At 41.5% G+C, this 22691-nt stretch overlaps 1 protein-coding gene across 3 annotated transcripts in view; it reads left to right on the forward strand.

Moving 5' to 3' along the window:
• actn1 (actinin, alpha 1) overlaps nucleotides 1-22691 on the forward strand; it is a 90298-nt gene that overhangs the window by 33797 nt on the left and 33810 nt on the right. For all 3 annotated transcript variants that reach the window (XM_033643038.2, XM_033643034.2, XM_033643036.2), the window contains exons 2-5: nucleotides 9001-9115; nucleotides 10607-10726; nucleotides 15926-16012; nucleotides 16630-16717. In XM_033643038.2, the coding sequence (XP_033498929.1) occupies nucleotides 9001-9115; nucleotides 10607-10726; nucleotides 15926-16012; nucleotides 16630-16717 (410 nt within the window). The remainder of the gene's footprint in view (nucleotides 1-9000; nucleotides 9116-10606; nucleotides 10727-15925; nucleotides 16013-16629; nucleotides 16718-22691) is intronic.

Genomic DNA, 22691 nt, shown 5'->3' on the forward strand with positions numbered 1-22691 from the left:
GCACGTTGTTGATGAGCAGGAATTGGTCTCCGGGACTCTGGAGCAGACATTTTAACAGCTTACAGAGATTCACAGCACATACGGTGCTGACACGAATTGTACAAGGACAACAAGATCACACATAGAGAGCACAGGGATCATAGGACACACACCAGACACAGCACAGTACTGTATTTATACAACAAACAGTCTGTTAAACAGCTGTTTGTGATGTGCATCACATTCTGGGGTCTATTTTGTTGCTTTAAAATTGTGTTTCATTCTCTCATAGTTAAACCAAATTAATGATACAGACCGATCTGTAAAGATATTTTAGATTCAGAGCACTTGCCTACAAGACCAGCCCTTTTGCACCCACTTTCTAACAATCACACAGACAGAAATTAACTGTAAAAGAGGTGGAGAGACAGATTTCTCCAATAACAGCAGCGCTTTTGAACTACGCAATGATTTAACTTTGAGACAGCTGCAGAGAATCTCACACAAGGGAAATTTCTTTAGGCTAACTTGAATCCTTACTTGGTATCGCCAATACAGACCCAAACCGATGCTTATATTTACTTAAATGTTGATTACATATGTATCTGACACAGTGACATAACAGCTGTAGCTATTTTATTTGACACACCTTATTTTTCACAAGCGTCTCCATCCAAATACTGGAGGTCCTTGTTCAAAAAATTTGATTTTTAAGGTTGAATAATTGATGTGATATGAATAAAAGTTTAATTAGGTGGTTCAGACTGCTGAAATAGATGTGAGGCAGTCTTCTAGAGGGAAGACGTCTCGCTCTGTTGAAGTTGTTGGAACTTAGAAACACTCCAGTTTATTTTAGCTGACACTGAAAATAAAAAATGTATGGACTGGCACTCATACAATCCTTACGATCATCATGGCTGGTCTTTTGATATAGTTTTCTTGAACAAGTTTACAACACTTTATCTGGAGTTTGTCAAAGTAATCCCTGGAAGGTAAGGGAATTCCAGAATGATGCCGAAGTGGAAAAATCTGTTTGAGCAAAAGTAGAGAGAGCAAGATAAGTCATTTACACACATTTTATAATGAGATTACAGCTTGAATATTGTGGCTATCACAGGTGATCAGTAAATATACCTATACTATATGGTGATACTGTAAAGCCGGGCCCAGACTACAGTTGTTTCGGGCCAATTTATCCTCGATTCATCCTGTAACGACAATCAGAGGAGAAATCCAGTGTGGGACTTGAGGCCATTGTTAACGAGGTTACTACTGTTGACAGATATTAAACCTGACCTCCAGTTCTTGCTCAAGAATAGAAAACCCATGTCAACCATCTTCTCATCTAGACTTGTTTAGCCTTCTGCTTTTGTTTTTCTCATTGCAAAACATTGTTCATACATACAGCAAGCTGCTGGCCCATGGTCAGTGTTCGTTTGTTTACATCTTCTTCCATGTGAGATCACGCAAGATGGTGTATTCATGTTCCCTCTGGTAGAGTAATCTCAAAAATATCCTGTAGCGTGTGATGCACCTTTATGTACAAATCTTGTAGTGTGTGCATGTTTGAGATTAGAGAGAACATCTGTGAAGTTTATGTGCAACATGATTTCAATATCGTTGAGGACTTTATAACTCCTGCAGTCTGAGGCCGGTTTAAGAGTATCCGAGGATGAAGCTTCTCTTGTGGAACATGATTGTGTTAATACGACTCATCCTGATGCCTCCGCTCTAAATACTTTTGCAAAGGAAAAACCCAACAGCTGCAGTTTTAATGGAGCGATAGCAGCTGATGACAACAGAACTCTCAGGGGGGCGTTTTTCTCTGGTAGATCCTTCAGTCGTCCACCACAATTAATTAGGTCGTGCTGAGTTACAAAAACAGACTAGAGCAAATTAAGTGCCCAGTGGTGCCGTCACTGTCTGTCCCAAGCTAGTCCTAAGCTAACAGTTGACACTACCTAATGCAAGTATTCTTGTCCTAGAATGGCAAAGATATGACCCGCCTTACTCTGTCTTACTCTGCTTCTGATTTTCTTACCCCGATATTCTTACCCTAACCCTAACCAATCTCAATCTTCATGTCTAAACCTAACAAACCGAACCGATGATGACAACGTGTACTAGCCAGTCTAGCCAACCATGATAATGCTGAAAGATTCTTGGTCTTCTTTGAAACAGTGGGTCCCTAATTTCTGACATTTGTGGACAAATGCTTCTCATTTCTAGCAGACATCTGTTCATTTCTTGGCTTAAAATACAAATTGTATATGGCAGATTATTTCAGCTATAGCCAGCTTGCTAATTAAACTAACTCTAGCTGCATGAGAGGGTTGAAAACGGTATCTCAGGCACAGTGTTTTATGTTTCCCAAACCCTGTAAAAGGGTCTTAAATATGGACTTCATGTCTACATATTAGGCTTGGGCAGTAATATATATACTTGTATATTTTTTTCATACCTTAATATCTTCTTGAGATTTCATGGGGGTCTATGGTATAAAACGCCGTACCCCCAACCCTGCTGGAGTGGTAAGTTTGCCACGTCCCACAGGCTTTCCTTGCTTTTTTAGTGTGTGTGGTGGAAATTTTGCCCACTTAATGCATATGCTTATATTGTTTAATTCTTCCTATGAGTTTGTATGTGTGTGACCTTTGCATTCCCCTTTTGGAAACATTGTCATTACTTGACATGTCAAGAGATTTGCATTCACTATAATCTCGCCTTCAAAGACAGTCCATTGACTGTCTAACAGATACAGCCGATTACCTAACATGTTATATACTAGATTGCAACAGGTATGTTCCTCTGACGTAATCAAGAGAACATAATTCTATCAGGAAAGGCCAAGAAAGCTACAATTGATTTCTCATCATCTTGTTGTCTGAGTGTAGAATTGCCACAACATGTATTAACCCTTTGAAACCTGGATCGACATCACTTTGCTTGTGTGGCGTTAAGGTGTTTTTTTTTCCAGTCCTGTAATGTTATCCCCACCATCTTTCTCAGATCCGCTGCCTGTTCCACCAGTAGAGACTGACCTCTGGTGGCATGTGCTGTGCACTACATTACCTCAGCATCTCTGTATCAGTTTAATAGAGAGAGGAGTGTCTGTATTTTTGAGGGTATCGAAAATTACACCATCAGGATTTATAAATGTGCCAAAAGACTGAAGCTAAAGCTGCATGTCCCAGGCAAAAATTGACATCCTCACCAGTCAATGATCCATGTAGAAATATTAGAAATGAAAAAACAGCATAATAAGAATTATAGGTATCATATTGAAAAGAGTGTTAAGACTCTTATGTTCTAATGCCCTGTTTGGCTGCTTTAGTGTATGTACTTTTCTCTATTTTTGCACATTATGTTTTCATATTTGACCTTATAAAAGAAAAGGCTTTTGGGATGAGGACCAGACAATGTGTTTGGCAAATATAACACTATCTTGGGTAGCCTTGCTGGAGCTGCTGCAGAGCAAAGTTCTCTGAATCCAATAACACTGAATTCACTGAGGACTGGCCTCCATAGAGCAGACAACTTTTTTCTATTTTTTATATTCCTAATACTTTTTTTGGCTCAGAGTTTATTGAGTTATAGATTTCGTGAGATTAGACAGACTCCAGGTTTTCCCTTTAATGCTCAATCTGACTCATGCAGTAATCTGCCGCTGCAACCAGTGGACCAGTAACTCTGTGTTGTGACCTGCCAAGAGCCCCAGAACACCTGAAGGGCCTGGGAGTGTTGACCAAAACACAGCCAGCGGGTCATGTGACAGCGCAGGTGGCTGCCAGCCTGCACTGTGTGCAGCTGCCAAACTCCACAGTGACCCAGAGAGTTAGAGGAACGGCAGGAATTCTTGTCAGGAGGAGGCCTGTCACCCAGCCCCAGAGCAGCCAAACCTACCCTCCTTCCAACACATTTAACAAGCTAACATTCCTTCTGTGAACTTTTAGTCGTTTTCACAACTGTGCTCTTTATGGGTGGACTCAAAGCCTTTTGACATTTCAGCAGTCTGGTCTTGTTAAGGCTGCACTAAACAGGAGTTTAAAATGTGCCAGTTTTATCTACTTAAAACACTTGTTCCATTCCCTTTGGTACCTTCTACCTTAAAGCATGGTATTAGCAGGGATACATGCTAATGTCTTTAAGCAAATTGGCCCCACGGGCCACAAATCCCCTACATTTGGTGGCCAAAGTACATTTTTGATGGCCCAAATGTAACCTTATGTAAAAACAATAGCCTACAGAAGAGGCAAGTCAACATAACTTAAAACAGCTGTTTTAAACTGAGACACTTTATTAAGTGAAAATACATTAACAGCATGAAAATATCTTTGTAAACATATGGTACTTAAAGTAATTATCATCTGTAGTAGAAAGTGGCCTCATAAAAACACCATTAAAATGTTGAAAAATAAATAAGAATATTTACTTTGCTAGCCCTACAGAAAAAGTCACATTAAAAGATAAAGGATTGATTTAAAAAAAATGACTTGGTTAGCTATTAGCTCTATTTCCTTGGTTAACTTTTCGCTCTATTTACTCAGTTAGCTGTTACCTCTGTTAACTCGGTCAGCTGTTTGCTCTATTAACTTGGTTAGCTGTTAGCTCTCTTTACTCGGTAAGTTGTTAGCTCTATTTACCTGGTTAGCTTTTCGCTCTATTTACTTGGTTAGCTGTTAGCGCTATTTACTTGGTTAGCTTTCAGCTCTATTTACTCGGTTAGCTTTTTGCGCTATTTACTCGGTTAGCTGTTAGCTCTATTTACTTGGTTAACTTTTCGCTCTATTTACTCAGTGAGCTGTTAGCTCTATTCACTCAGTTAGCTGTTATCTGTTAGATTCATTTATCCGTTTAGCTGTTAGCTCTATTAACTTGGTTAGCTGTTAGCTCTATTTACTTTGTTTGCTGTGAGCTCTATGAACTCAGTTAGCTGTTTACTCGGTTAGCTGTTGGCTGTACTAACTCAGTTAGCTGTTAGCTCCATTAACTTGGTTAGCTCCATCACCCAACATACTGCAGAACACTGTTGCCCAGTGTCTGCTAACAGCTAACCAGCTCTCTTCCCAGAGATAAAAGCATAAGGATGCTTATTGTTGTAGTCGGTCGATTTAGTTTAAGATTTCCCAATCGACAGCACACATATAAAATCCCTGTCATCCTGAGGAAGATCTCTGTTCATCCAAAACACATTTTCTATTGTCACTGGGACGACGGAACACAGTTAGTCTCAAGCTGTGGTTAGATGGTGACGAGTACTGTTTGCTGTTTTTTGTAGAATGTTGAACTGAATGATGCAAATGATGGTGATGTTTATGGAACTGTAATGTTGTGTAGGTGAAGGATCACAGTGTGGGGATTTTTATGTATTTAACCTTTTTTAGACAGGTAATCTGACTGAGACATGCAGTCTGGTGGCCACAGAGTAACCTCTTGTGGGCCCATGCCATCGGTCCATGGTTAATGTTGAACTCTGTATTAGGATGTCTCTTTTGTTTTGTCTGTGTGTGACATGTTAACAGGACATCAGTATATTTAAGGTCAGTGTTTTCAGTTACCTCTTGCAAATTTGCAAAATTTCCCTAACAGCACTTTGTGTTTCCTTTCTGTTATTTTTGGGAAGGTCTGTTTAGTTAAGTTAGTGGGAAAGTGAACTATAAAAGGGAAGGGAAAGAAAATTTTCTGACACTTTTCAGAAATGACATCCTGAACAAAAAAACCCTCAACACTGTGAGAACCTGAACCTGCAGAGCAAACACCCTTAACTTAACACTTTGATTAAATTATATGGTATCCAGTGCTGACACCACAGCTCTGCCTCAACAGTTTAAAATCTTTGGCAGGCCTCTAAAGAGACTATTGATCAGGATTAATTGAAATATCTTTGTGCCTTTAGGAGCTGGACTTAAATCATGACTAACTTTAGAGGAATACAGTATCTTAAGGGCCGAGGGCGTGTGTCTGCCAGTTGCACATAAATCTTCAGTGCTGGTCTTTTTCTGTCAGTTCTACCCTTGGAGATAAAACACCATATAATCTGCCCTTCTCCCTCCAAATCTTCTACGGTATCCACAGTTTCTTTCTGCTTTTTCATTGGTTGAACCTCCCACCACATGCCAGCAAACACGCACACATCTGAAACCCGGCTCTCTAGTTTATTGATAGCTGTGTAGACCTCATGCCACTCCACTTTAAGAGTGATCTCATCGCGGAAGTTCCACGAGTGCTCCAAACCAGCTCACCAGTGACTTTTAAGTGGCTTTTGTTCCCCGTCAGTTGAAGGCAGGCCAGCGAAAGACAGTGCGGGCTTTCATAAACGGCTGGCTCTGCTCCTGCAGGTCCTCCTTCAGCTCTCTGGTGGAAACATGGTGCCTGGTGTTTCAGCCCTGGGTGTAATTAACCCTGGAACTCATAAAGAGGCGTTCGCAGCGGGGTGCATGGCAGGCCCACTCCTCATTGCCAGCTCCTGTTGGGCGGCTGAGATCCTGCTCCAGATGTTTTCCGTTAGCATGTTTGCATGCCAGTGATGCCAGAGAATCCAAGGCCTGCTACACCTACTGTATACAGTGTACAATGCTCCAGTGTGCTGTGGCTCCATGGAGAGAGCACTGTACATAAGCTTGTTAGCATCACAGCATGTTCTTATGAAAGGGTGGGAGTGTGTGAATACACCAACAGGAAACACATTTATTGGTCAATAGGTCTGGTTCTGCTACAAAACAACACACACCAAGAGGGCAGTGATTTAGTGTTTCACCCACAGACACATAAACACAGATTAGCTATTAGCATGACCTTGTGTATGGCCCTCTGTTGGTCTGTTGGTTGGCTGGTCCACTTTAGCACAGAATAAAATATCCCAACATGTAGTGGATGGATTGCCATGAAATTTTGTAGGCACATTAATGGTTCTCAGAGGATGAATCCTACTGACTTTGGTGATTCCATCATTTTTCATCTAGCGCCACCATGAGGTCAGCGTTTGCGATTGAAATACTGTATCTCAGCTACTACCAGGTGGATGCAAAGACGGATATTATGTTGCCCTCAGGATGAGTTGTAATGACGTTGATCCTTTAACTTTTCCTCCAGTGCCATCATCGAGTTTACGTCGTCTGGTAGTTTGGTTTATGACCAGATAAAGCTGTACTTTATGTTAGCATCCAAGAATTGTGAAGGCCAGGCTCTCTAAGAAAATGTAAATACACACCTTTGAATTAAATAACAAGCATATTAGTACCAAATTCATTAAAAAACAATATTAGCACCATTAATTTACTAAAGCAGTGGTTCCCAACTGGTGGGTCCTGGTCCAAAAATGTGTCACGGGTCCATTCTGAATGGACCGCAAGTGACCCACGAATGTGTCAAGATTTGTAAAAAACGCACTATATTTTTAAGTACAGTCACTTTCCTGCAGTGAGCTTTTATTCTGAAGTGCCGTTTCCTGCTGTAGAGTGGGTGACGAATGGATAGCTACTTAACAAAGACAGCAAACTAGCTCAGCGACATGGCCAAACACAAATACAACGCTGATTATATTAAACTGTGTGGACTTTTAACTAATGACAAAGGGGAAATCTGGACCCTGTGGCTGGACCAGTTGGGAGCCACTGCATCAAAATGGCCAAATTTATTAAATAGCTATGAAACCGACGCCCTTTCATCCTCTTCAATTATTGCCATGATTAAAACCTTCTACTTTAAATACTAAGTGTCCCATTCTTAGCTTACAGTGGAGAATGTCAGAATAGTTTTGGTTTTCGTTGTTTGTATTGATTTGGCCTATAATAATCAGCAGCTCTTACCAGTGTCTAGTGCCATTAAATTGCACATATTTACCCGATGCTAACTGGTAGCCCGTGCAGGGTTCTAAAAAAAGATTCTGATTTACCTTCAAGCAGGTGTTATGATATCTAGCCTTACAGGAAGATAGTGGAACAGGTGTCTTCATTAGAGAGCACATCTTTAGAGACAAACACAACAAGTTTCAAGATGAACCGCTCAGCAGTTGTTTCCAAGCCTTCTGGGAAAGTCGTTCAGCCTTGCAGCCAATTTTGAATGTCATCATACAAACAATGAGATGACATCACATATTTTTAAAACGCACAAACATGCCGAGCGGGAACTCGCCGGCGAGGCCAGTGGGAGCAATACTACTGCGCCTACTCAGTAAGCCGCAAAACGCAGAAGTAAATCTTGAAGCACAAAACTTTTTTGGGTGTATGCGCCAGGTGAGCAGCTCCATTGGAATGAATAGGTGCCATCTTGGGATGAATGGTAATTTCCAACTTCCAAGATATTCACTAATTTGGCATAGAAACAACTGTGCTTTTCCTCTATTTTATAAGTAGAAAAAATAGCGGCATGGCAGTTTGCTGATTGCGAATAGTGAGTGTGTGTTTGTCAGTTTAGAATGATTCTGATTTACATACGCACAATGGTAAAAACAAACTTGGCAGACACACATGCGTCATGAATCCCATGGTAATTTGCATGCATGCTTATTTGTAGGCATATTGAGAACATTTCTATCTACATATAGTGAGTGAATGAGGCCCAGTGTTCCATTAGCATTTAGCCCAAAGCACCACTGTGCCTAAACACAGTCTCATGGAGCCACTACCATGACTAGAGACTGTGAAGTGTTGTTACAACATTGGAGTCTTAAAGCTGCATCTTCCAGTTAGTTAATAAATCTCCCTTCTTCGTACACCGACCTGCTGTCCCAATGTTTACCGACCCCAATTCGATTGTGCGTGTGATGATGTGATGATGTTAGTCCTGCTGGGTTTAATGCACTGGACTGGTGCTTTGAATTTAATAACTCTACTGTAACAAATAAAAGAGACTCTGGTGGCCTCACAATCAAAGCTGCTAACTCAGCAAGCACTCGGGTGGCTCCTGTGTGTTTTAAGCCGGACTCTGGCTGCTGCAGACTCTCACAGCACATAATTATATGACTATACAGTAAGAACAGTGACTAATGATCTTTGCTCTTCCTTTCTTCTATCTCTGCAGACATTCACAGCTTGGTGTAACTCTCACCTGAGGAAAGCAGGAACGCAGATCGAGAACATCGAGGAGGACTTCCGGGATGGGCTGAAACTCATGCTGCTGCTGGAGGTCATCTCAGGTAAACAGCGTGTTACTTAACAGGATTACCTGAGTGAAAGGAGTTTGCATGGACAGCACTGACACATGCTGAGTTTGGGCATCAGGATCAGATTTAAAGAACGTGTTTGACATTTTGGGGAATTTGCTCTCTGGTGAAAGTTAAGATTGATCCCACCAACATGTCTGTTTCCATTAAAGGGATACTTCACTGACCTTTTGTAAAACAATTAGTCATGCCTGATTTGGTGGAGAAAACATTTTTCTTGCATGCCTGCATGGAACTATACTGCACTGTATGAAAACAACCGAAAACCAAAAAAAAAAAAAAAAACTCTTCGACTGCACAAATGAGTCTTGGATTATTCTGCACAAGTTGTGTGTGAGTTTGTAAATGGATGTTGTGAGTCAAGGTAACACAGTAGGACTAACTGATTTACAAATGGTCATTTTGTGGGAGACGTAAACATTTAAAGTCACAATGAAGTGGAAGTTAGACCATCTTTTGTTTTTGCTGCATGATAAACTCCTTCAGCTAATCAGTGTAACAAAACACCTGAGATCGTCTCCTTCATGACCAAATCATTTTCCAAATCCAGTTGGAAGAACAGTGAGAAACTCTACAGGTGCAAACTCTCGTTCTTGTTAAGTTGTTATCAGCTCTATTTCTGCAGTAACTTGATTTACTGCTGTGTTTACTAACGGTAGAGTTAGTGCTCGTTGCTTCCGGAGCCACCATAACTGTTCTGCAAGCTTTGGCTGGCATTTTATGTCATCAACAAAAACGCAGTCCCGGATTGGCTGCTTATGTTGTCGACTACATTGTGGAACCCTGATAGGCTCCAACTGGATTTTACTTTCTGGAAAGTGTTTGGGGTGGAAACAGGATGTTGAGCTCATGTCATCAGGGTAGTCTTACCAGACTAGTCGGGTTGCTACTCGAAGCTGACTGACCTTTGGACAGAGCCAGGCTAGCTGTTTCCAGTTTTTATGCTAAGCTAAGCTAAGCTAAACTAAGCAGCTCCTAGTGGTAGCTCCATATGTACCAAACAGATATGAGAGTGGTATCAATCCTCTCAGCTAACTCTCGGCTAGACAGTGAATAAAAGTATTTCTCAAAATGTCAAACTGTCACTTTAAAACATTGAGAAACTGCATGTAACATTAAAGTTTTAAGCGAATCTGTTCTCCAACATAACCTGCAACCTTACGCATTTGACCCAGAGATGCACAATAATATCTACATGACAATGGTATCAGTCATTATTGGCTTTAAAATTGTATTTCACGTCTCCATCAGCTGGAGTAGGTGGGGAATAAAGTGGATATGTTAATATGAGTTATCAACCAAATAATTTTAATTTGGCATATTGGATATTAGCAAAAATCCAATATTGTGCATCCCTACTGTCTTCATTGAAAGTTTTTTTCCAAAACAAAATGTTTTAAATGAAAAACTGCCGACATACTCATCATCCTCAAACTGTCTACCCTCTTGTGTTTCCTTGTCTAGGCGAACGCTTGGCCAAACCAGAAAGAGGCAAGATGAGAGTCCACAAGATCTCCAACGTTAACAAAGCACTCGACTTCATCGCCAGCAAAGGAGTGAAGCTGGTGTCTATCGGCGCAGAGGGTGAGTGATGTCACATCCCTGTCTCATAGTGACATTTCTGCCAGAGGATGAAGGTCAGAGATTTTTCCACAAAGTCACCTGACCTTCTCTAAATGTGTTTACATCTCAGATTTTAATAAGGCCATCAGCCAAATCAATAGCTGCTACTCTGCCCGTCATCCTGTAAATAGTAATAATGTAATCTCTGGCCCTCTCCCTCTCGCTCGTTACCATGGCAGTGCCGCTGGCTGCTGAGCACTTTAATGAGATCCTTATTCCGGAGAGTTCCGGCCGAGGTTGTGCTTTGCAGTGCATTTTCTGAGAGTAGATCTCAGGATCAGCAATCCCCTCAGGGGCTGAGGCTGCTCATTGTTCAGCACAAATAACCTGGGGATGTCCGTCCTCCTCCCATCGGAGAGTAAACAACTCTTTAGCAGAGTAAACACTCTCTCTCTCTCTCTCTCTCTCTCTCTCTCTCTCTCTCTCACTCACATACACACACACACACACACACACACACACACACACACACACACACACTGTCTATGTTTCCTTCTTCCACAACTGCACACACACCCCTCTGGCATTTTCTGGAAATGACAGAGATTGCACACGTGTGTTGAACATCGAAGACGGATTTCCGTCTCGCCTCAATACCATAAAAGAGAACAAACCTTTTATTGTTCTGCTCAAAGCCCTGAAATTTGATATATTTGAAAAACTTACTGGAATTTGTTTTTCCAAAAATAATGTCCCGGTGACTGTGGATCATCCACAAACCTTACCGTCAACAGTTCCTGCTGCAGCTACAATATTCAGTCATTCATTTTCTGTAACAGCTTATCCTGTTGGGGGTCGCAGGGGGCTGGAGCCTATCCCAGCTGACACTGGGTGAGAGGCAGGGTTCACCCTGGACAGGTTGTCAGACTATCACAGGGCTGACACATAGAGACAGACAACCATTCACACTCACATTCACACCTACGGACAATTTAGAGTTATCAATTAACCTAGTCCCCAATCTGCATGTCTTTGGACTGTGGGAGGAAGCTGGAGCACCTGGAGAAAACCCACACTGACACAGGGAGAGCATGCAAACTCTGCACAGAGGGGCTCCACCACCCGGGGGTTTGAACCAGGAACCCCCTCTTGCTGTGAGGCAACAATGCAACACCAAAAGGGCTAAATGAGATAATTACTGTATATTGCTTTGGATTTTTTATGTGACCCTTTAAAAAATATGAACCCTTTTAAATTAGTTAAATCCATGTTAAACACACTCTGTCCCACCCTGACACCACCTAACAAGGTTAACCTCTGGCCCCCTTAGCACTCACACAGCAAAATCCTCCTCCTGTTAAGTCATTTTTGTCTGTTATTGGGTTTTGAATTATTGCAAAGTTAATTTAAAACAGCAGAAAAAACACAGTTCTAACACAAATTGACCTGTTTGAGGAATATCCTAAAAGTGCACGTCAGTATCTTGACAAAAATAAACCTGACCACTGTATTTTTTTCATACTATTCATCTAGCCTTTGATCATTTTATCATAGATTTTTTTTTTTTTTTTTTGATGAAAACATTTTGCCAGTTTTAGACTGTATTTTATTAAAGAAAAGTTCCTCGAGGGATGTTTATGATCTGACAAGGTTTCAGATTTGAAAGGTTTAAAAAAAGGTGGTTATATATCTGAAAGCTGTACTATGCAGGAAAAAGCAATACAACAACAACAAAAAAACACTATCTTTAGACTCATACAGAAATGATCCGTCTCTATCATCACTTTCGACCCACTCTCAGTCTGTGGTGGTGTATTTTTCGGCAGACTCTGCTCTCTGTCTGCTTCCTCCAGTTTAGATTCTCCTCCGCTTTATTTCTTTAAAGGTAGAATGAGTAGGATTTTCCTAAAAAACTATTTATAGACTAAACTATAAAAATAATCCCTCTTAATCATCACTTACGACCCACTCTCAGAGTGTGGTGGTGTATTATCTACAGAGACTCTTCACTCTGTCTGTGTTTTCTCATTTTCTGTGTTTGGTACATTTATGTGTGTGCACCCACACAGTGCTCAGGTGAAGTCAGGGCTTTATAAAAAAAAGGTAGCGACCAGGTGACAGACCATAAGTGGTGGACATCCAAGAGACACAGAGTAGCAAAAACACAAATATAGCGAGGGCAATCGCCAGACAAGAATGAGCGTGTTAACTGCAGTAACCGACAACCCTGCGTAGTGTACCTTTAAAGCAGGTGTTGTTTAAGTATTGTCACTGAAACTCAGGATTAATACAGTTTATCTTTTCTAATCTTATCATGCTACCTCTGTGTGACGGCAGTTACCGCTGTCATCAGGACGGCATTGTTGCAGAAGCGTAGCGCTCACCCTCCACTTTCCCCCGGTTAACGCAGTTACCTCTGCTGTTCTTGGCACTGTTTAATGTGATTTTAATGAAATACGACTATTTTAAGCTAAGATTTGGGAATCATTTTTTTTCTGATGGAAGCATTCGTCGCACATAATGTGTCCGAGGACCATCGGAAATTTGGAAAGCCAAGGATAATTTCTGTTTTTACAGTCTCTTGCTGTGATAAATAGTGCAATTTTGGTGATTTTTCAAATAAAATTCCACCCTCATGTCTCCTTTAAAAATCTGTGGTATACTTAAGACAAAATACAGCCATTTAAATTGATATGCTCTTCTTCTGTGCCAAAATAAAAAACCTAAATCCCTCCCTAGTGCTTAAAATGAGCAGTCCCTTATTGAGTGAGCTCTGTTTGCTGCTCACCACCAGCTCTGCCAGCGAGACAATCCCACCCCAGACTCTGAATCATACATATACTCTGAATGCTGCATACAGACAGACCCTTTAGGAATATAATCATATAATCTTAATAACAGATTTTCTTCACTTGTTTAGAAACTTTTTGGCTCAATGAAGGACAACAATGACTTGATGAGATGTTGATATTTCTGCAGAGCACAGAGGCTGGTATAAAAGCTCCTAAGCTGAGCAGCATTCCAGACAGATTAGCCTCCTGGAATCCTCTCCTGGTGGAGCGGCCCTGCAGCTCGCTGTGCTGGTGGGATGGGACTAGTTGAAGGGTCAGATCCATGCGACTCATCAGGGGGGTTGTTGTGGGTGAGGGATGAAGGGGGGGTGAGGGAGTTTCAAAGGGAATTAACAGGATTTGTGTTCCTCCCCCATGTTGATCAGTCATGTTCATCAGGACTAATCTCAACATGTATCTGCATGTGTCAGCTCCAACAACACAGCGCAACTTTTTCCGCCCCCCTAATTCGATCCGAGCTGTCCTTTATGCCGCGTTACATGTACAGACATCTGACTGACATCTCACAGTCCAAGTTTGTCCGTCACAGTTGAGCAGCGCTGCAGCTTGTGCCCCGTGCCTTATTGGATTAGAAGGAGAAACAAACGATTATTGAAGGCGAGCAAACAGGGCGACCTGTTGAGGGGGATTTTCATTATCGACAACACGGAGAGGACTGAACAGAGGCGGTTCATTCACAGCCTCCAACTGCAGGCACACGGCTGATTGGCAGCTTAACAGGTCCAGGCTCAAATGATTGAACTGAACCATCGCACGTTTCTTTCATACGAGCTGACTCACTGTTGTAAAAGAACTGAGCGCTAATCTGAGCCTGTGTGGAGAATCAGACAATAAGTGATCTCAAGATTTCATGTTGAGCTTCCTGACCTCAAGTGCAGTTTAATGTGTTCATGAACGCGTCATACAGTTTTTAAATACGGAAAATAAATACACATGGTCAATGTGTTCTTTCATATTTGCTTTCCACAAGTTGTGCCTACATTTGTGTGTCAGGGCGTTAATTCCTTCTGTTATTAACAGCTTGTAATAAAGAAAATCCAGAAATAAAAAGTTACTTTACGACTGCACATGTAGGAAATAAAAAATTAATATGAATATATGTAAAAAACAACAAACAAAGTGGGACTAACACACCCAATCGAATTACTCCTATATGTATACAGTCAATCAGACCCAAAATGGCATACGCACTCGGTGCATGCTCCACAGTCTGCCCCAGGCTTTGACCTCGAACTTTAACACTTTCCCCGCCAGAGTATTATTTTTAAGTTGCCAGCCACCGCCATATTGATCAATATTCAGTATATAATGTTTTTAAACAGAAAAAAAACATTTTATTTTATCATGTACATTTCTTTTTTATCAACACTTGAATTTGTATATTTTCATTAAAAAAAGGACAAAAAGCTGCGAAAAATGCGTTTTTGTCAAAGAATGTCATTTTCAAGATTAAGTTAATTTCACATTTACGTTGTTTTGTTTTTTCTCATGTCCTTATGTCAGTTTGAATTGTATCGATGAAAATAATAATAGTAAACATAATGAAAATAATATTCTCTTTGAGGTATAGCGGAACACGTTGTCACGTTTAGTGATCATTCAGTGTTCTGTTGTCTCCTCTGTGGTCGTCTTGTCGGTGTGTCACTGTCATGACGATCCTGTTTCGACCCACCAAACTCGTTTGCTTCTTCGTCCAAATCGGATTCAGAATGTTGATCAAAACATCTCCATGGCTTGCGCAAACTTTTCCGTTGGCGCCAGCATTTTTGTGCAGTTTACAAGCTGCAACATCTTTCAGTTTCCAGTGGAACTTCTTCTTTGTTTGTTTTTGGACACAGCGGTGCTGTTCTATTTCACATAATGTGTAACAGCACCCCCTATCGTATAACAGTGAAAACACGGACTGATGGAAAATCTCGTCAATAGCGGGGAAATAGTTAATAGCCTTAGATGCGTAGAAGAATAAGAAGCCAGTAACAACATGGCCAAACCTACATCCAGAATAGTGCATTTTTGTATGGACCAAATGTACAGAGCTGTAAAGTTGTCCACCATGGTATCAGTTTGCTGCTAGCTAACCGTAGCTAACTTGTTTGTCGATGTGACGTAATAGATCAACCAGAAAAAGGTCCAATACAAACAAGCTGAAAGAAGGGGTATCGCCGCCTGTCGTAGTGGAGTCGGACACACTTTGGTCAATTAATCAATCCTCCTCCCGTGCTTGCATACTGGGACAAGGACAGTATGCTAATTAAATCGCTAAGGTTATAGCTCAACTTACATGTGCATGTAAACATACTGACCTATACGTGGCTGCTGAATGTGTAAATCCTAAAATGTAAATGTTATTTCTTTGCCCATCTTTCAGAGATCGTAGATGGCAACGCTAAGATGACCCTGGGAATGATCTGGACCATAATCCTCCGCTTCGCCATCCAAGACATTTCTGTGGAAGGTACTCTGTGTGTGTGTGTGTGTGTGTGTGTGTGTGTGTGTGTGGGGGGGAACAGTTCCACACGCTTCTTATTCATTCCCTTTATTGAAAGGAGCTGCTGCTCACTGTCTTCATTTGCAACTGAAAACACTTTCATTGACACAGTGTCTCGGCGTTAAGACCTTTGTCACACATCTCACCGAGCTAAAAAAAAAAAAACGCACAATACTACATATAGACTGGACCTGATGCACGTTGATTAGAATATGAATGATTCAGAGACTGTTCTTTTCCCTTAAAGGTGGACATGTTTATGTTATGGTCCTCTCCTTGGTTAACATATATAATGCACTTAGAGTGTAATCCAATTTAAATGCCAGCCTTGATTTGTTCAGCTTCAGGTTCCAGTGCAGCGTCTTTTAAAGAATTTAACAGTTTTGGTTCGACACAATAAACCAGACACCTCTCGGTATCCACTGGAAACTAGAGAGCACGAAACGCTCGAGCAATCACACATGCTTCCCATTCACTTCACCTCCACTTAATCCACCACTAAACAGGGATTAGTGGAGAGCTGGTCAGAGTAAAAGCCTGAGAGTTTCTCCAACTTCACAATGATCCCTTCTCTCCGACCGCAGAGACATCTGCCAAAGAGGGCCTCCTGTTGTGGTGCCAGAGGAAGACTGCGCCCTACAAGAATGTCAACATCCAGAACTTTCACATCAGGTGAGAAACAATAAGTCACGAAAAATGGTGTTTGACTCGCATGCAGAGATGCACTTACAATTAATAAGATGACGCGGAGTCCAGCAGGGAAAATGAGCCCAAAGAATGTGAAAGAGCAGACCGAGCCGCCATCTCACCTAAAGTCAGTTTTATTTGGTGTCAGCGTCTTCACTCTGGGAAACTTCACTTTGGTACATTTGGCACTTAAAGGCTCTACGCTGCCAAGTTGCGTCTGAGCCAGCAGGGCTCGTAAACAAAAGTTAACACTCCACAAAAGTTTCTGGTTACTCGTCAGGCCTTGAGTTTGGAGATTTAGCCGAAGGGGGACGTCAATACAGATCCAGTTATCTTAGCCCACACAATCTCTGCAGCAGTTTACTCTCCCCGCTGTTTGGAGCTGTAAAGGAGACGTGAGGACAATCTCAGTCCGGAGTGTGGTTTGTCCTTCAGGTCATTCTTGCTCCATGTTAGCAGCGCTCAGCCTCTTCAGTTAAAAGTTCACATATGAAGTTTGCATAAGGTCACAGGTTTGGAACAGTGCCTTTAAAATACCCTGACACACTGTAAATAGAAAGCATTTTAACACTGAGTCAAATCAGAGCTTCTCCCTTCTGGATGTTGACGGTTTCGGTCATTTTGGTACGGTTCTTTTATTTGTTTTTAAAGCCATGCATGGGCTGGTAGCACAGTGCACTGCCGAACCTCTCTGCCCTACTCCAACTCCCAACCTCTCAGATCTTCAGAACACTGTCCAATGATTGAGACTGGTGGGTAAGGCAGATCTTGCCTTTGCGGTAGCCTTCCACTCTCAATTAAGACAAATCTTAAGACGTGCATATTTTCAATGGCCTTTGGTTTCTTGTAGTGGTTTTAATATTTTAGTATTTTCTAATCTTTTTACGTATGTAATTGTTCTTACCGGTTTTATTATGTATTTGTGTACATGCGATACTGCTATATATTTGTGTGTCATTCTTTTATTTTGTACAGCACTTTGCCAACTGCGGCTGTTTTTAAATGTGCTATATAGATGAACTTGATTTGAGGGTTGGACAGTATGAGGACACAATTTGGGACGTCCCTATAGCTGTAAGCACAATGTCAACGGTTTGACTCCTGGACAGGGACCTTTGTGGCATGTCGTACCCCTCTCTCTCCTCATGTTTCCTGTCTGTCTCTATACTGACTATCTTATAAAAGCAAAATCGAACTGAAACTGTAAAAATGAGAGGGGAAACAAGTCAGAATTTTGAAAAATGACAGGGACTTCCCACCTCTTGCAGTTTGTTCTGTATCTGGACATTGGTCACTTCAAAAACTTGAGAAACTGCTGTCTGTCAAACACATCTTTCTCTACACGCTTACATATTGCATTTAAGGTTCTGTTTTTGGTTCTACTGGAGGACCTTCATTTACCAGCGTCACGGTGCAGTTATTTGGTGTCACCTTAATTCAAGTGGCTTGTTTTTATCTGTCAGAAGAAAACAGATTCAAAGAGTGATGCCCTGAGAAGAGCTCACCTGGTGCCCCTTGTACTTAAGACTGAGTCCTCAGCAGCGAGCCATTGATTGATTACAAAAAAGCCCCCAGAAAATAATTTTAAATCTCTAATCACATTGAGACATGTTGCTACAGGTGCGGCCACCTCCAAAATGCTTTGACAAAGTAGCATGTTGCGCCTGTGAAGCAGGGCTGCGTGCATAACCAGGCAATCAAATGAGATTAACAGGGAAAAAATGGATTCAAAAAACTATCACGACATGAGATATGAATTCCCGCTTTCCTCTCACATACTCTGAAAGTCTCTCACAGTCCAACAGCTAACCAGCTATCTAGTTTATCTGCATTTTACAAGAGATTGACCTCGCAGCTCACACAATTTCTACTGGCATCAAAACAGGGTTTAAGTGGTAAAGTGGTAGACCTGCCTCATGCTTGATATGATCCAACTTCACTCCTTGCGCTGAAAAGTTGAGGAATATTTTAGCTTTCATGCGTGTTTACAAACCGCAGGAAAAATGCGACGCCCAGCGTAAGAGAGGAACTCACACCAGGCACGCTGCACCACACGAAAACACTGGTCTTACTGATGACATGTGGTTTTTCTGGTGATGCGTCATGGTGTGATTCAGCCTGCAGAGTTTGAATAAAGTGCTTCAAGACAAAGTTGTAATACTAAGCTTTTGAGTATGAATCACTCCATCTTAAATTAAAATGTGGTCGTCGGCTTGTCTGGTTAAAATAAGATTTAAGGAATTAAATTTTAAGCACACCAGGATGACATGAAAATATCAGAAATGGTTACTGATTCGGCTCAGACCACAGCGGCGGCCTCAGACGGTGCTGATGCTGAACAGAGCCGACAGATTAAACAGAGAACAGAGCTGCAGACATGTTCTCATCACCAGTCCAGCAGAGAGGGAGAGGACAGAGGTGGCAGTGATCAACCAGTGTGTGTGTGAATTTATATCAGGAGAGTTGTTGCATGAGGATACAGGTTAGCATCCTATCTTAGCGTCCTTGTTTCATAGCCACATGTCTGTTCCTGCCACCAGTGGGTTTATGCAGGCGTCAGTCCACGTCACAGGACGCCTCTGTGTGTGCTGAGTTATTGAACGAAGACCACTGTGATCCTCAGATGTGGATGAAAGGGGAAGCAAGAAGAAAGGTGGAGGGGACGGCCGTTTGAGGAGAAGGTAAAGGGAGAGGCCTGATGATGCCGGTGCAGAGAGGACTGTCAGAGCGGAGGCCAGGCCTTTGATGTGGTCTCTCTGTGAGACATGATAGCTGCGCGTCAGGCAGGAGATGAGACGCAGGCGAGGAAGAGTACTGCTTTTTTTTTTCCCTGAAGCACTCCAGTGCTGCAGCTTCAGGTATACAAGTCACCTTGTAAAAGCCCCTCTTGTTAATTTCACTTTTCCTGGCAGGTAATACATTAAAACAACCCCTCTCACTAATTTGTTACCCTGCGAGAGCACAGTAAATCCTCCATGACTGAGAGCGCTCTGCACCATCCCATAATACTGCGTTTAGACACTCTGGCTGCAGCATCAAGGCCACTAATCAATGAACCACAAAAGGACAAACTAAAAATATACGTCCAGCTAAATAAACACACGATCATTGATTTCAGACAAAAATTTGATTGAAGTATGATTATCTTGAACTAAAGTTTGCTTCAGCAGCTATTGTAGAAGTGCTTTTTTTAACCTGCATTTCTGCAGATGGAGGTTGCTTAAGGTCATCTTAAAGCTGCTGTAATCAATGTTTTTATATCAACAGTGGATTATGTCACGATGTGTAATGTGAACAGGTTGCTTGTAGTGATTAACCCACAGATAATTATGCTGCGTTCACCTGCTCCTCGAATGGCTCCATTTCCCAAGTTGGGATGTTGTTTGGTGTGTTCACGAGCTTTAAAGCCCAGCTCAGACCAAAGATTCACGCTGAGACGAGTTGAAACAGGCACCTACTTGCAATGCGCTAACACACCAATGCAACTACATGAGTGTCATGTGTATCATCTCTATGCAACAACTCTCTGTACTTAATAAGCATATGGGGGATAAGCACATAAAGCGAGCAGCAGCAGTGACCCACCGTCTGACACCGGCACACCGTGAGGATGAGCAAAGACGCAGTCTGCAGTCATTTTGACTTGACCAGCGGACTTCACTACAAGCTGATTGGCTGTAGACACAGGTGACGTACTTTACATTCTAAAACCAGCTGCCGGCGATTTGACCAGCTGAGTTGCAGGTGACACTATCAGCCGGCTTGAGTGGAGTTCAGACGGCCAGTTCACACTGCTGCAACTTTGCTCTGCAATGTTCTTAAACGGTTTTGTCTCGTCGCAAATCTTCGTCTGAACTGAGCTTTAGTCGTAGTGTGAAAGCAACATGGACGCCACAAAGAAGACGTATTGTACGAGTTTGAAACTTTATAATACAAAGTGATTTTGTCGCAGACTTGTTGCTGCATCAGCACATCGTCTGGAGAATTGTTTACCTGAGCAATGCTAATGATTTAGGTCACTCTACATCTACAGGAACTAACTGTTAAAACCTAATATCATATAACAACTGACATGTGAGCAGATATTTATAACGTAATTACACAATTAAACGTATTACCATCGACCAAATATTTACTTTCATCCACCATGGTTCTGCATAATTTGACGGCAACTTTGCAACTCATGTACCAAAATTTTCGTCGAGTTGCTGTTCCCACTTAAGCGGCCATTCATGTGAATTTTCCCAAGTCTGGAACTTATTTTTACGATTGTTCCAACACCACATGAATGCAGAATATCACGTGGAGTATTTGCTCATTTATTTATTTATTCGGGCAGCAGTAGCTCAGTCCATAGGGACCTGGGAACTGGAGGGTCACCGGTTCAAGTCCAGACCAAATATGGAGTGTGGACTGGTGGCTGGAGAGGAGCCAGCTTGCCTCCTGGACACTGCTGAGCTGCCCTTGAGCAAGGCATTGATCCCCCAACTGCTTGGGGCATCTGTCCATGATCAGCCCCCTTGATTTGACATCTCTCCATTTAATGCATGTATAGGTCCTGTTTGTGCATGTGTGGGTATTTTGGGCCCGTGTGTATAAGACAAGAGTGAAAAAAAAACCCATTGACTTTCCCCTCAGGGATTAATTCAGTATATCTTCTTCTTCGCGTCATTATTTTTCGTTATTACAACTTTATTACACACCTTTTAAACTCAAATGTACAGTGATACATTTGTTAGAACAGAATTCCGAATATTAAAATGTAAAACTGACGTGATTCTCTATTGTTGACTTCAGTGTAATATTTCACACTCATCTTGTGGCTTCTTGTGACTAAGACACATCTAAATTGTGTTCAGAAAATATGACTGTAGAAATGTTTAAAACACAAACTTCCCAAATGATTGTAGCACAAGAATATTTGATATTGATATTCTGATATTTGATATTTATTTAAAACATGTAAAGAAAAGACATGAACATACAGACAAGCAGACAGACAGAAAGTAATATTTACAAATAATAAAGAGCATAATGTAAAAGCAACTGTCATTGTATAGTTACTTTGATTTAAACATCGGAACAGGTGGGGGAAAGAGTTTGAATTTGGCATCACTGCATGAAGCTTTGGATGCAAAGGAAACGCTCTTGATGGTCTAATAAATTGGGCCATTTGTTTGCGCAGTACTCTCGTTTATACCACAATGTGATTTGCATTTATTGTATTTGTGTTTTTAAAAACTGTTTGTGTTGTGCTTAACAATTGAAACTTGTAAACTCAACCCTCCAGCTCTGTTGAGCTTTTTAGCATCTTTAAACTCTCGGTTTTGGTTTGATGTTGCAAAACTTTAATATTTTTGCGTCACTCTCACCGCTCTCATAGTCTTGTTTTCAGCTATGGTAACTTTAAAACCCTGCTGTGGACCTCCTGCTCAGCACCAAACAGCAGACACACAACATTAGCAACCAACTGGAGAACACAGTGGAGCATTTAGCAGCTAAAGAGCTACATGTTTCCCTCAGGAGTTGGTGGAGACCAAAAACTGAGCTAAAAGAGAGCTATTATTAAACAGAAACACAACTTCAGATGAGTGCTAATGCTGCTCTCATGTGTGAATCAGCTGTTTGTCACATTAAGTTTGTGAGGTGACAATATGACAGTGTTTGTTTACAGCTGACCCCAAGTGGCCAAAAGAAAAATCACTTAAAGCAGCTTGAAATTACAGCTGATGGTGTCGAGTATGTCGAACATTTACATTGTTAAAAAATGTTATATATATGACCACAGGAAATAGATAAATAAACTTGTATGAAAACTTGACATCTTGTGTTTGGAGCTGCAGCGCTCTGTAAAACCACATCTGTGAGTCCCAGTGAGACCACTTGCCAAAAACATTACTCTGGAAACATAAAGTAAAGCAGCACCCACGTACCACGTCTGTTCAGTGTACGAAAGTAA

Source organism: Epinephelus lanceolatus, chromosome 15, assembly GCF_041903045.1.
Source record: "Epinephelus lanceolatus isolate andai-2023 chromosome 15, ASM4190304v1, whole genome shotgun sequence".
NCBI lineage: Eukaryota > Metazoa > Chordata > Actinopteri > Perciformes > Serranidae > Epinephelus > Epinephelus lanceolatus.